The sequence below is a fragment of the Gouania willdenowi genome, chromosome 20 (genome assembly GCF_900634775.1).
Source record: "Gouania willdenowi chromosome 20, fGouWil2.1, whole genome shotgun sequence".
NCBI classification, from domain to species: Eukaryota; Metazoa; Chordata; class Actinopteri; order Blenniiformes; family Gobiesocidae; genus Gouania; species Gouania willdenowi.
The window spans coordinates 25,482,274-25,497,568 of NC_041063.1; the positions used below are offsets into that span (position 1 = coordinate 25,482,274).

Sequence of the window (15,295 nt, forward strand, 5' to 3'; positions counted from 1 at the left end):
ACCATTTAACATTACCGGTTTAGCGCCAGCCTCTTTTCTCCGAAAATGCTTTTCAAAGCTTCGACATGACCTACATTGCTATTTTTTTTTTTCCAGAATGAAGTAGGATTCTTAGTTGTTTTTGGAAATATTTCATACTGAGTGACGATAAATGATGTTTTAGATAAAGAAATATGTAGTCGGCATAAAAACCCCCAGAGATTTACATCAAATATAAAGCCAATTCTCAATAGGGAAGGCTATAAAGCCAGGAATTAATGAATTAATGTATGGACACCAACTGAAGCAAGTGTGATGATATTATATAAAAAGCCAATGTTCTCCTGGAATTACATGTAAAAACCACTGGTAGGTCCTTTATTAGTAGTAATAAGCATTAATAATGCTTGTGTTGAAAGTATGAAAGTATACCTGTGCGATAGGGTAGAGGGCCTGACTGTGGCTCTGACTTCCTGCTCTGTGCTGATCTGTGGTTGTCTCTTTCTTGCTTTTCCTGCGTCGTCGTGACCTTCTGACGGGGTCATGCTGCCTCTCCTCTGCCTCGCTGCTGTCTGCCATCACCTGGACACAGTCAGAGAAAAGAAAAGTCCATTACATTACAATACTGTACGTGCAATAACTTCTGCATCTGACAGCAGACCCAGGTTATCTAAGGTTACCTAATAACCTTAAACATGTCCCTTGTGGAGAAATATCTACATCTATAATTTCTATCTATCTATCTATCTATCTATCTATCTATCTATCTATCTATCTATCTATCTATCTATCTATCCTTATCTATCCTTATCTATATCTATTTATATGTCTCTATCCATCTATTTTTATAAATATCTATTTATCTATCTATCTATCTGCAGTTTCAATCTCTATCTATCTATCTATCTATCTATCTATCTATCTATCTATCTATCTATCTACAGTTTCAATCTATATCTGTCTATCTATCTATCTACTGTATATCTATCTATCTACTGTATATCTATCTATCTATCTATCTATCTATCTATCTATCTATCTACTGTATATCTATCTATCTATATCTAATCCAGCAGATTAAACAGTTGGTTAGTTTATGTTAATCTGTCCAATCAGAAACTCAGGAATGTAAGTGTTGTTTTGACTTTAGTTGTAAATAAATCTTTAAATAATAATAAGTAATAAATTTTTTGTAATATTTCCTGTAATATTGTGATATATATAAACTAGTATAAACTAGTTCACATGCAGGGACAACCTGAGGGTTAAAGTTGACGTCCAAAGCCTCTGAGTGGACCGCGTGTGGACTGAAGTTCTTGTGAAGGTGCTGCTGGTACAGAGGCTGATGGTGGTGATGAGGGTGCAGGTGAGCGTCCGACGAGCCTTTGTTTCTCAACAGGTGGTGCGGGGGCTTACGAGGCCACGCCGACAACACCGACGAGGCCTCAGAGTCAGAGTTGAGCGTCTCAGTGTTGGTGTACTGTCCAGAGGAGGGGGAGGTGACGGGGAGGTGCTGGGTGTACGTCCACTCCGGGTCGTGCTGGGAGTCCGTGTAGTACGTCTCGTCTGACATTTTACGTCTGAACTGTCTGAGGGCCGCGCCCCAGCCGCTCTCGTTGTCGTCCTCGGAGTCGGAGCCCATCTCGTCGTATGCGGAGACCACGCCGGACTCTTTCTCCAGCACGCTGAACACCAGGCTCTTCCTCTGGGTCAGCAAACTGGGTCTGGACAGCTGGGAACTGTGGAGGGCCAACCAGTTACCGTCTGGACTCTGGAGCACCGAGGACGCACCTGAGAAAAGGAACGTTTTATTACCCCTCCTATTACATTATTATATGTACACATTTTACCCTTGGGGTCAATCTGACCTCAGGGATATTTACCACCAGAGATCTGCAACTCTTACCAAAATGTAGCCTTAATACAGAATAAACCTTTGTACATTTAAACCAATTGAAAATTATGAAGGTATGAAATTAATTATGAAAAAAAAAGAGAAAATTATAATGTCCAAAACGTATTTTTTAACACGTTTTTTTAGGGTGACAATCGAACATTCTGTCCAGGGACTGAAGATAAAAAAATAGCCTTTTGGTAAATTCTGGTATAAACCATTAAACCAATAATTAAAATAAAAAAAATAAACAATCCTGCTCAAATTGCTTCAAAGAGTGATAGAATATAAGCTGAATAAAAATAATAAAATAAAATAAAATTAAAATAAAGGGCTCTCTTTTCTGTTTCAGGTGTCTTGATGCTGGAGCTGGTGGTTCCTTGATCAATGGTTCATGGCTCAACTAGTCTAGAACACTTGGATGGACTATCCTTCTATCCTCTTCTGTTTGTCCTACTGTTCACTAACCCAACCAGTCTCAGCAGATGTTCTCCACCTCTGAACCTGGTTCCGCTGGAGAATTCTTCCTATAAAAAAGAGGTAGTTTTTCTTCCCACTGTCGCTAAATACTTGTTCATGTGGCTCGTGTTGGGTTTTTTCTTTCTTACTATGGACTTTATATTTCAGCGCTTTGAGATGACTTTGTTGTATTTTACACTATATAAATAAAGTTAAATTGAATTGCCTTGGGTATGAAATGCTCTATACAAATACATCTGCCTTGCCTTGGTTCACCTACATATTATGTGACAACAATGTTATCAGAGGTGAAGTTTGTCAGATGAATCTTGGTGTGAGGATGCGTGATGTGTGATGTTTTACTTGAGTTGTCCAGTCGGTCCATGCTCTTCCAGCTGGGTAAAGAAGCAGCTTTGGCTTCTCTCTTCAAAGAGGAACAATCCTGAATATCAGTGGCTCCAGCCCGGGCCCCGTTCTCCTCAGGACCTTTATCTGGTGAGTCGTCGCTGGTGAGAGAAAACGCTGAGCGGGAACGCTGCAAGGAGAACATGGAACACACACACACACATCACATTAATGTTTAAGATTGGGTTTATGTAATAAAGACACACCTGAAAAAATCTTTTTTAATAACATTTTAAAGTGTCAGATAAATTACTTGAAGGTTCTGGGTAATGGGTCTCACCACCAGGTGGAGCTAGAAACCAGGACATCTTTGAACATCAATATATTTAATTCATAAAAAAGGACACACATAAGCATGGCTATATTTCATTAGAAGCTTTAATTCCTACAAGACAATGTTTAAAAAATTAGGCTTATTTTTACACTTCACTTCCTAATGAGTTATTTTAAGTTTTTGACTAATGACCCCTGCAGTGACCTACATGCTAACACCTGCCTTCATTCATTAAATATGTTTTCACATTAGCAGCATTTTATTGCACAAATATCAGAGGCAACTAAATACAATATCTGTGTTGTAAATGTTATACAAACGTACTAATCATCCTAAGTCTAACGTCAAAATGAGTATGTAGTGCGTTCACATTAAATAGTATGAAAAATGTGCGAGAAATACCCGGGTGTGTACTATATGGCAGAGGTAGGCAACTATTATCACAGCAGGGCCGAAAAAAATGTGTTTGTTTGATCAGAGGGTCACATGATCAACATTCATGTCAGCATTTAGACTAATGAGCGATGTGAGCATTATTATAGGAAAGAACAAAGAGTGTTTATAGTCATTTTGTGTGTTTTTCTCTCATTCTGTGTATGTTTGTTGTTGTCTTGCTCGTTGTGAAGCATATTGTGTATTTCTGTAGTCCTTTTGTGTATTTTTCCTGTAAAATATGTTATTTGGAGTCATATTGTGTATTGTGTATTTTGCGCATTTTGTATTTCTGTTGTCGTTTTGCTTGTTTGTGAGTACTTTGTGTCATTTTTCACATTTTTCTTGTCTTTTTGTGTATTTTTGTTGTAATTTTCTGTAATTTTGTATACTTGTTGGAGTAATTTTGTGTATTACTGTTGTCGTTTTTTCATTTTTTTAGTAGTTTTGTGTGTTTTTCTCTTGTCTTTTGGTGTATTTTCCTGCAATGTTATAATTATGTGTGTTTTTTTTAATGTATTCTCGCTCTTGTTTTGTGTATTTTTCTGTTATTTTGTACGTTTATTTTGGGAGCCGCATAAAATTAGACCGAGGGCCGCCAGTTGCCTATGTCTGCTATATGGGGACATTTTGTATGTGTACACGATGGGCACAGTAGGCATACTCAAGTCATACTTTTAAAGGGCCGGATATAGTATAAGTATAAAGTTGCACCTTATGTTTTCATTACCTTGCTTCCTCATTTTCCCTGATTGCGGTATGCTAATGGAAAACAAACAGCAGTATTGCAGTAATAAACGCAATAATATGAGTTTACAGGGAAAGGCTGATAGATTTGAACATATTTTAATAGTAATATGTTACATAAAGTGGAATCTTTTTGTAGTACACGTACAGTTTTCATGTTGTGGAATGTGATCCCTGTTATTGGAAAGATTCTCTGCCCAACACAACATTCCATACATTTCAAAGCTTTAAACCCACAGAGACAAAGGCTGGTCCGACAAAATGGAGACGATAGACATTTATAATTGTGTGTGTTTGTGGCGAAAACAAATTGTGCACTTTTACCACTGTGGGGGCCACAAAAAAGTGATTTGTTTGATCCGAGGGCCACATTATCAACATTTATGTCGTTTTTTGTGTATTTGTTGTCATTTTGTGTGTATTTGTTGTTGTTTCTTGTGTATTTGTTGTTGTTTTGTGTGCTTTTCTGACATTTTTGTATCTTTTTGTTGTCAAATGATGCATTATTGTTGTTGTTTTGTGTGTTTTTAGTGTCGTTTTGTGTATTTTTGCCGTTGTTTTGCATGTTTCTGTTATTATTTGTTTTGTGTATATTGTGTTATTTGTTGTAGTTTTGTGAGCTTTGTCATTTTCTTTTCTTTTTGTTGTTGTTTGATGTATTATTGTTATTGTATGTATTATGTGTTTTAAGTGTCGTTTTGTGTGTTTTTGGAGTCATTTTGCACTTTTATATTGTCGTTTTGTATAGTTTTCTGCCATTCTGTATAGTTTTGTTGTTTTGTGTGGTATGAGAAGTCACAAAAAAGTGATCAGTGCAATCTGAGGGCCACATTATCAACATTTATGTCATCGTTTAGAATGAGGACTAATATTAGAATTAATACAGAAAACAACGAAAGGTTTTTGTTGTCGTTTTGTGTGTTTTTATGTCATGTTTTGTTGTTTGGTGTATTTTTGTTGTTGTTTTGTGAGCTTTTCTGTCTTTTTTGTTGTCGTTTGATATGTCGTTGTTTTTGTGTGTTTTTAGAATAATTTTTGTTGTTTTTTGTATATTTTTCATTAATTCATTTTGGAGTAATCTTGAGTTCTTTGTTGTTGTTTTCTTTGTGTATTATTCTGACATTTTTGAATACTTTTTGGAGTATTTTTTTGTTGTTTTGTGAGCTTTTCTATCTTTTTTTTTAAAAAATTATTTTTCATGTCCTCTGATGTATTAATGTTGTTATTTGTGTGTTTTTAGTGTTGTTTTGTATGTTTTGTCATTTTTTGTTGTTTTGTGTAAATTTGTTGTTCTTTTATGAGCTTTTCTGTCATTTTTGTTGTCATTTCATGTATTATTGTTGTTTTTTTTGTGTGTTTTTGGAGTCATTTTGTGCATATTTGTTGTCATTTTGTTTTCTGTCATTCTGTATTCTGTTTGCGTGTTATTTTGTGTGTTGTGGAGTCATTTTTTAGTTGTTTTGTAAATTTTTCAGTTATTCATTTGTAGTCATCTAGATCTAGTGTGTTTTTTGGAGTCATGTTGTGTGTTTTTTTTGTCGTTTTTCCTAATTTCTTTTTGTCATTTTGTGTGTTTTTGGGGTAATCTTGCTCATTAACTTCGACCATGTGGCCCCTGGGCCGACAGTTGCCTATGTTGCTTAGACAGACGCAGATAATGGGAGATAGTGGGTGACGCTGTGGGTAAACGGGTTGAGTGCAGCCTCACCCACAGAGAGTAGGAGGTCTTTAGAGGGTCGTGTGGTCCTTGTGAGGAAGAGTGTGGCTGAGAGGAAGAGGGCAGATCTCCAGGCTGTATCACAGAGTGAGACTGAGGCCAGACAAAGTCATACTCCGTCTGCATCTCTGAACGTTTCCTCCTCTGAATGATCTGAGAAGAAAAATCACAAAAAGTGGAACACACACACTGTTAAAAAGATGAAGAAACACAAACCTGCAACTGCGTTATTGGTTCAAACACAAGAAATATCCCATGAAGACAGGTTTTTGAACCAATAATCTAGATTTGATTTGAATTTTTCTGAAGCATTACACGCTAAAACTTGCACTTTGTTTTTAATCCTAATTGTCGGCGTGGAGGACAGAAACACAATCACACACACCTGCAAACTGTGATCATTCCAGTTATTTGTATGCAAATACATGTGTATGATTAAAATCAAAGCAGAACACATTTGAATTTTAATGTAATCACATGCAGGATTAATTCCAAAAAACCTTTGCCCTTTTCCTAAAGCAGTGTATGAGGTCTGAATACTAAAAAGTGATGTAGAAATGCATCAAAGGCTCCGAGACAAATAGGATTATTTCCAACCTACTTTTTGTACAATGGTAGTGGCCAGTTCCTCTATGAGCTCTTCTTTATGGTCCCGCAGATATCGGGCTTCATTCTGCTTTTCCTGCACACACACACACACACACACACACACAGAAATATATATTTAATGAGCAGGATTTCGGTAACATTTGTTCTCTCTTTGCCTTGTTTGATTTATTTTAATTTTTTTTTTTTATTGCTATTATAATTTGTTTTCCCCTCTCATTGTGAGATACACTGCTATTGTGTTCATGTTTGAGATAAAATTAAATCAAAATCAAATGCCAAGGTTTGGGTCAATTATAATTATAATTATGCAATTAATAATTAATTGCAATTATGACATAATTGTAAATGAAAAAATCTGTTCAGATAATTGACTTTGTAACTGTAAATTAGATGATAGATAATGTTTTTTTCTGTATTTTACAGCTGATTTAAAACGTGGGTCAAAACTGACCCGTTAGCATTAGAGATGCTAACAGGAAGCTAACACAAGAGGAAGGTTACGTTTTATGAGTTTATTTATGAAAGGCTCAGTAATTGTGATTAAATGTAATTGAACTTTAGTAATTGTAATTGACTCTCAGGCAAGGCATAGTGAATTTCATACACAACGCAACTCAATGTCCTTTACATCAGTGGTTCTCAACTGGTCTCACCCTACGACCCAATTTTGCCACCGTCATTAAATCGTGACCCACTTTTTTTTTTTTTTTAAGAATTCAACCAACCAAATTTAATCTTATTAATCCATTTAATCTTCTTTTTTTTATTTAAACATAAATCTATATATTTGCCTGTGCAACAAGCATTTCACAACAGGCCTGTCAAAAATAAAAAAAAAAACAGTTTCTTTCAAAATAAAAGACAAGTGTAACCCAACATGAGAGACATTAAGTACTTATTTATTTATTTTTGACCAGCTGTCTGCGACCCACCCAGTACAGGTCCGCGACCCACTTTTGGGTCCTGACCCACCAGTTTAGAATCACTGCTTTACATGATCGAAAAATGCAACAGAAAACATTCAACAGCTTAAAAATCAATAAATAAAAAAACGTTAAAGTCAGCAGTAAAAACATTAAAAATCATCAGCAAACACATTACATCAACAACAACATCTCCCTCTCAATCATATGCAGAGGAAAAATAATTATAATTTTAATTGGAATTGGGAAAAAATGCTGGTTAAGGTTATTATTGTTGCTGTTATTAAAAATGGTAACTGATCCCAACCCTGACGAACGCTGACCAAAAAGCACAAATCAATGAGATCATTGATAGATAGAAGTGAAATGGCGTCTCACCAGACTGTCACTGAACTCCTCTGCTTTGGCGATGGCTTCTTCTATGGCCTCCTCAGCAACACGCAGGGCGACGGTGAGAGTCTCTGCCATACTGTGGCCTGGAAACACACACACACACACACACACACACAGACCAACTGTTCCTTAATAATTCAATAGTCATACTGTACATTTTTAGTTTGATTTGACGAATACTTTTGAGAAATGGCCAATTTAGTGAGGGAGGGTATGTGTTGATTTACGCTCGTCCTTATTTTTCTTCCATGTTTAGCTTCCAATATCTCAGGATCTACATCACATAGAAAATGTAAATATGGTATAATAATACAGCTCCACATACTCTCTCAGAATATATATAAATATCTGCTATACATTCTATCTGGTGCACATGCCAGCTCCTCAAAACTAGGTAAAAAAGTGTGTCGTGGTTTGGGTCTGAGCTCCCTGTAATGTGATCAGCTTAGAGCTATGAACATAGACTGTTAGAGGGGTTGGATTATACTGACTCAGAGGAGTTCATCTTATGCATCCTCACCTGCATTTTATTCAGGAAATGAAATTATTCTAGTTTTATTTTGATTGTTTTTTTTTTTTTTTGTGACAGAATTTTCAAACAGAATTGAAAAAAAACAAAAAAAAAAAACTAAATGTATCAAATAATAAATTATGGTTAAGAAAAAAAATACAAAATTATTGTATAATTAATAATAGAATTACATTATAATATAATAACATTAATTAAAATAATATTGTAACATTTTATAAAGGTTATTATGTATATATAACTAGACAACTAAAAAAAATGCAAGTGAGATTGCACAAGATGAACCGCTCGGAGTCAGTATATCATGACCAACAGCAGGGGTCGCTATGGAAACTGTCCTTTGATGTCAATGTCCCATTAGGTTTGAATGGGAATTTTTGAAAAATTGTCAATTAATCAATCATTATTAAACTGCTCGGCAAAATTCAACAAAATTAGAGTAATTGGACAAATATCCATTCCATAATAATAATAATAATAATAATGAAGCATGTGGTAAACACTAATGAGAATGCTATACATCCTCACTATTTAATGAAAGAAAAGAAAATACAATAAAATACTGGCTCAACAGTGTCACTTACCTGAACACGCACACGCACGCACGCACACACACACACACACACACGTGCATTGCGCATAATTTGAAAGTCATTGATGGCTCGCTAGAAGGTTTTTTATGAGCATCTGGTGAATTTATGTCCTTTAGGTCCGTGTGGGAATTTGAATGTGTGTGTGCCATTTAATGATTAAAAAGTGGACTGAGGTTTTATGTGCACGTGGTTAATATACGTCTCACACGCACACACGCACGCACACACACACACACACACACACACACACACATTGATAAGCAATAAACACAAACCCTGATGTTTATAGAGGAGATGAAGAAAAGAGGAAAACAGGGACGAATGGATTCACAGGAGGAATGGATCATAAAAGTGGGAGAAATGACCTCTGCTTCAGTGTTGGGGTCAATTACATTTTTCAGTTACAATTACATTTTCAATTACAATTCAATTATGATTACAGTGACCAGCATTTTTTCTAGTTACAATTCAATTACGATTACATTGACCAGCATTTTTTCCAATTACAATTAAATTACAATTACAGTGACCAGCATTGTTTTTCAATTACAATTAAAGTAGGATTACAGCGATCAGCATTTTTTCCAATTACAATTAAATTAGGATTACAGCGATCAGCATTTTTTCCAATTACAATTAAATTACAATGAAATTATGTTTACAGTGACCAGTATTGTTTTCCAATTAGAATTGTAGCGATCAGTATTTTGTTCAATTACAATTCAATTACGATTACAGCGATCAGCATTTTTTCCAATTACAGTTTAATTAAAATTCATATTTATCCTCGGAAAGTCAATTACATTCTCAATTACTAAAGTTCAATTACAATTAATCACAATTACTGAGCCTAAAATAAATTCCCTAATACAAGTTAACCTTCCTCTTGTGTTAGCTTTCTGTTAGCATTCCTTATGCTAACGAGTCCTAAATCAGCTGTAAAATACACTTAAAACAAATATCTATCATCTAATTTAATTCCAATCTATTGATTAACTTGTTAGGCTTCATAATCAATGAAATAATAGGTTTTATATTTTTAGTGTGGGCGTCTGAGCCTTTTTTTGCGTCATTATACTCGTAGATTTATGTTTTTTTTAACTAGTACAGTGCCTGTCGGAAGTATGTATTCATATAGTGGGAGGAGCTTAAGTAAAGTTGTCATTTATGGTCAAATGAGTTTGTGTTTGAAGGTTGGATGTACAAAGAGGTGAACATACTCTGTAGTGTTATAAAGGGGTAGATTTGTGGGTACAAAGTAAAATAGCGTGTGTGATTTCCCTGGTTTAATTCTATGAGACATGTGCATGATAAATATGTTTTTTTTCTACTGTGTATTTCTGTTGTCATTTTGTGTATTTTTTGTATAAATAATTAGTTTTTTTTTTACTCATTTTCATAGTTTTGTTGTTGTTTGGTGTATTTTTCTGTAATGTTTGTGTTTGGAAGTCATTTTATGTGTTTCTGGAACCTTTTTGTGCATATTTACAGTTATTTTGTCGTAATTTTGTGTGTTTCTGGAGTCATTTTGTATATTTTTGTGCATTTCTCTTGTTGTTTTGTGTACAGTTTTTTATAAATATTGGTGAGGGCGTGTTTTGAGATGTACGTGTGTGGGTGCGCCACGTGACAAAGGACTTTTTTTAAAAATTAAATTATTAATTAAATGGACTATTTCAGTTTAAACAAAACCCACGTCGCACAGCTTTGAACCAAGCTGTAGCTACTGTATGTAGCACACACACACACACACACACACACACACACACACACACACGCACACACACACACACACACACACACACACACACACACACACACACACACACACACACACACACACACACACACACACTCCTTGCTTTAATAGATAGATGGTAAAATGTAGGAAAGCTTGATATAAATCATATTTTAATAATTGTTAACTACAGATGCGTAGGACTGTACATAGAACTGTAACATGGTTCCACCGTGTTGCATGAAAATATAATTGACAATTTTTATAGCATTTTCATGGCAATTACAATTACAAAGTTAATTATCTGAAATCAATTGCAATTTAATAATGATTAGGACAGCAACAGATTTTTAAAATTACAATTATAACTATTCCATAATTGTAATGAATTATTAATTACGCTCACCTTCACTCTGTTTGTAGAAGAGGGAGTCGCTGCCACAGACGCTGCCATCGTTGTCGTTGCTTCCTTCGTGCGCGCTGCTTTCTGAAACAGAGAAAATATCATTCATGAAGCGAGAAAACCACGACCCCGTCACTGCAGAACAAATATTACAAACACCGCCTCACTGAAAGTAGGTTACACTCCACAGAACGCTGCTAAATCGTGTTTTTGGCACTGTTGTCACTTCTCTTGTTTTGTTTCTTCTTCTCAGTAGAAGTGACAGTCGCTCCAATAATTCACTTTGCTCTTCACATGCTGACTTTTATCAAAAGGCTCCGTTTCCAAGTGTGTAAACATCAAACTATTTGTTATTTATTTGTTTTCTCTATCGAAGTCGAATCGGAGCTCCAAGAACTTTCACAATAAAGCGACGTCCAGGGGGTGGACTGGGATTCTCAACATGTGGCTCTTTATGTCTTAATTATAATTATTATTTCCCCAGAAAATCTTTAAAGGGAGAAACTTTTTAACCCCTTAGGCTATTTTGGAACTTCCTTTGTCCCATTTTTGTATGTTTTGTGTGTCTTTTTTATGCAATTAAACAAAAATAATGGACTTTAAATAAAAAAAAAGATTTGCAAACAAAACAATTCTTACTATTTTCTAAAAAAAAAAATTGAAAAAGAGGCAAAAAGCAGTCAAATGCTGTTTTTGTTTACAAATCAAAAATTAGTTCTCATGAAACTATACAATTTGATTACATTTCCTGAAGTTTTGGTTTGTTTGAAACTGACCAATAAAAAGAGATCTAACATCAGGCCCCGCCCACAAGCTTGAAGTTGAAACACATTCAAAACTTCAGGAAACGTAAACAATAGTTTTGTTTGTATTTATTTTTTTTTATTACAAATCCATTATTTTGGTTTGCAAAGCTTTTCTTTGTTTGCAAATCTTTTTTTAAATATCAAATCTATATTTTGTTCAAATGCATAAAAAAAACACATTTGCCCCTTTTTGGATAGTTTTGACGCTTTTTTAAGATTTTAGCTGCCAATAAATATCCTTTTTTTTCCATTTTCATTGTCTTTTAGAGACTTTTATCAATTTTCTTAAATCATTTTAATGACTTTTCATCCAAAAATACTACTTTTTGCCCAATAAATACCACGTATTTACTTTTCCCTTATAATTTTCCAAATTGGTTTCATATTTTTTTTCTTTTTTCCACTATTGTTTGCCACATTTTGCCCATTTAAGCTACCCTTTGCCATTATATACCACCTGGTTCATCTTTTTTTGCCCAAATATTTGGCATCCTTACTGCTTTTTGCTCATTTTGGTCACTTTCCACTCTTTTTTTTGCCCTTTTTGCTACCTGTTATTACATTTTTATGATTTGCATTGGAGGGAATTTAGAAAATGAAGAAAGTAGCGGACCGGATCGGCCCACTTTGGGTCCACGGCCCACAGGGACGACCCCCGGTATACCAGATGGCCAGTCCACCCCTGGCGACGTCGCCGTTACCGGAACCAGAGCATTTTTAAACTTCATGCTCTAACAAATGAGCCATAAAAGCTTAGACGAAATGTAACAGATACAACATCCCTGCCTTCACAATCCTGATATTCCCTCTGCGACCCATTAACTCGTTTTAGATATCTATCCTCACAATAAAAGTTATGAAGCGTTGATCAGACTGAGTCGTAAATAATCTCCAAACCAACATGACAGAAAGGGAGTGAGGCCTCTGGATGTCCACATTACACTACATTGTTATTTATCCTGTTTAATATACTATACTATTTTACTACACTATACTAATATTATATACTATTGGTTTGAAAATGTTTTTTTAAAGGAATCATTCAGAGGCCTTCTGCTGACGTATATAGTTTAATATTATTAATCATCATGTAGAACACCTAGGGCCACATTATCAACATTCATAACATCGCTTAGAATGAGGACCAATCTGAGCATTAATACAGAAAACAACATGTTTTTGTTGTTCTTTTGTGTGTTTTCCCATTATTTTTTTGTGTATTCTTACTGTTTTGTATGTTTCTGTCATTATTTGTTATTTTGTGTATATTTGTTGTTGTTTTTTGAGCTTTTCTGTCATTTTCTTTTATTGTTGTTGTTGTCGTTTCATGTATTATTGCGTGTTTTTAGTGTTTTTGTTTTGTATTGTTTTCCATCATTCTGTATAGTTTTGTTATTTTGTGGGTTATGAGATATTTTGTGTGTTTCTGAGTCATTTTTGTGCATTTCTGGGTTTTTTTTGCATATTTTTCATTAACTTATTTGTAGTCATTTTGTTGTTGTCTTCTTTTGTGTATCATTCTGCCAGTTTTTAATACTTTTTGGAGCGTAGAGGTGTAGAAACCACATGCAGCGATGGCCGAGTAATCCTAAACATTCCAGTTTTATGCATTAAACATTTGCCCCTGATGACGCTTTGCCAGGGATTCACCAGTATTTGGGCGACCTGAGTTTGTCTTCTAAAACAAGCCTTAGAAATCTTGGCATTATCTTTGACAAAGCAATGTCATTAGAGCACCACTCTAAACTGCTGACAAGGAACTGTTTTTACCAACTGAGGAAAATCTCTAAACTACGTTCAATTGTGTCCAGAGATGATCTTGAGATGATTATCCACGCCTTTGTGTCTTCCCGTTTAGACTATTGTAACAGCCTATTTTCCTGTCTAAACAAAAAGGCGCTGTCTCGTCTCCAGCAGGTACAAAACTCTGCAGCGAGGTTACTGACTCGCACAAACAAAAGGGCCCATATTACTCCCATTCTAAAAGCCCTTCATTGGCTTCCAGTCACTTTCCGTTTCAATTTTAAAATTCTGGTGCTGACCTTCAGAGCCTTGCATGGTCAGGCTCCCTCCTACATTAGAGACTTGTTGTGTCCTTATACCCCCTCCCGGAGGCTGAGGTCCCAGGATCAGAACCTGCTCATGGTCCCCCGTACCCGTTACAAGACCAGAGGAGATCGCTCCTTCCAGGCGGTCGCGCCAACGCTCTGGAACGATCTTCCGTTTTCGCTGCGTCTGCTTGATTCCGTTGATGCTTTTAAGAGCCAACTGAAAACCTATCTGTTTCAGAAAGCATTTTAAAAATTCCAGTGATAAAGGGTTGTTTTATGACCATCATATTTTTGTGACTGCAACTGTAATTTGTATTGTATTGTATGCACTGTATGCATTGTGAAGCACTTTGTGACTCCTGTCTGTAAAAGGTGCTATATAAATAAATATTACTTACTTACAATATTCCAACCATGAAGGAATAATAACAATAAGTGTTCCTTTTTTTGAAAGTGGAAAGTAATATTTACACCAGCGTTTATTTATGTATTTGTTTGTTTAATTAAAAAACCCACATTAGAATCAAAGATGGTCATATTCATCTATTCCTTCAGATAAATATTGAAGTTTTCTTTGATAAATAAACGGTTGTTTGCTAAACCCTCTGTGACATTACAAGCTTTGAGATATCACAAAAATGTGTGAAAAACCATTGCATGACTTTGATTTACAGGCGTGATACCAAATCAACAAGATAAAAACATTGTTTGATGTTCTCTGGAACGAGAAAAAACTGAATTAACACTCGAGAAAAGTCGTGTCAACCGTGAAATGACGTCTAAAACTCACTAAAAGTTGCTTTCCACACTTTTTTGGAAATACAAGTAAAAAGTTTAAGGTAAAAAAGTGATTTAGAAACATGTTTTTGATGTAATGACCCATGAATTGATAAGATGCATTCCCGGAGTAGTGAATATCTGCTACTTTCATCACTGCTGACTGCTTATAAGAAATCCCATTGCTCTTTAATATCATGGTTATTCAACTTTCCACATAAATAGTTTAAACTAGCATCACTTTAAACATGTGTTGGCCTTGCTCTACTTTCTCGTAACTCGTTTTCACTTCCCGCGGCTCTTTTTTCCATCAGTCTGGTAGAGAACGGTGTAATACTGAGACCATTACACGCTCCACTGGCTCCTCCCTGGTGTTCATCTAGTGCTTTCCTTGGTTGGAGCTGGATTAGGGTTTGAGAATGGAGGAAGTAGTTTGAGAGATTATCCACAGCATTTTAGGAGGTGAGTGGCTGTCGGAGACTGCGTTGGTATCAAGATTGAATTATTATTATATTAATGATGATGGATATACTGTACATTCATGTGTTTTGAAGGAAAAACACCCC

General features: G+C 35.3%; 1 protein-coding gene across 2 annotated transcripts in view; it reads right to left on the minus strand.

The window, feature by feature from the left end:
• The window catches only part of myripb (myosin VIIA and Rab interacting protein b), a 155,501-nt gene that overhangs the window by 15,805 nt on the left and 124,401 nt on the right, over positions 1-15,295 (minus strand). For both annotated transcript variants that reach the window (XM_028434266.1, XM_028434267.1), the window contains 7 exons: positions 11,099-11,179; positions 7,818-7,915; positions 6,509-6,589; positions 5,899-6,060; positions 2,696-2,867; positions 1,238-1,770; positions 412-561 (listed from right to left, as the gene is read on the minus strand). In XM_028434266.1, the coding sequence (XP_028290067.1) occupies positions 412-561; positions 1,238-1,770; positions 2,696-2,867; positions 5,899-6,060; positions 6,509-6,589; positions 7,818-7,915; positions 11,099-11,179 (1,277 nt within the window). The remainder of the gene's footprint in view (positions 1-411; positions 562-1,237; positions 1,771-2,695; positions 2,868-5,898; positions 6,061-6,508; positions 6,590-7,817; positions 7,916-11,098; positions 11,180-15,295) is intronic.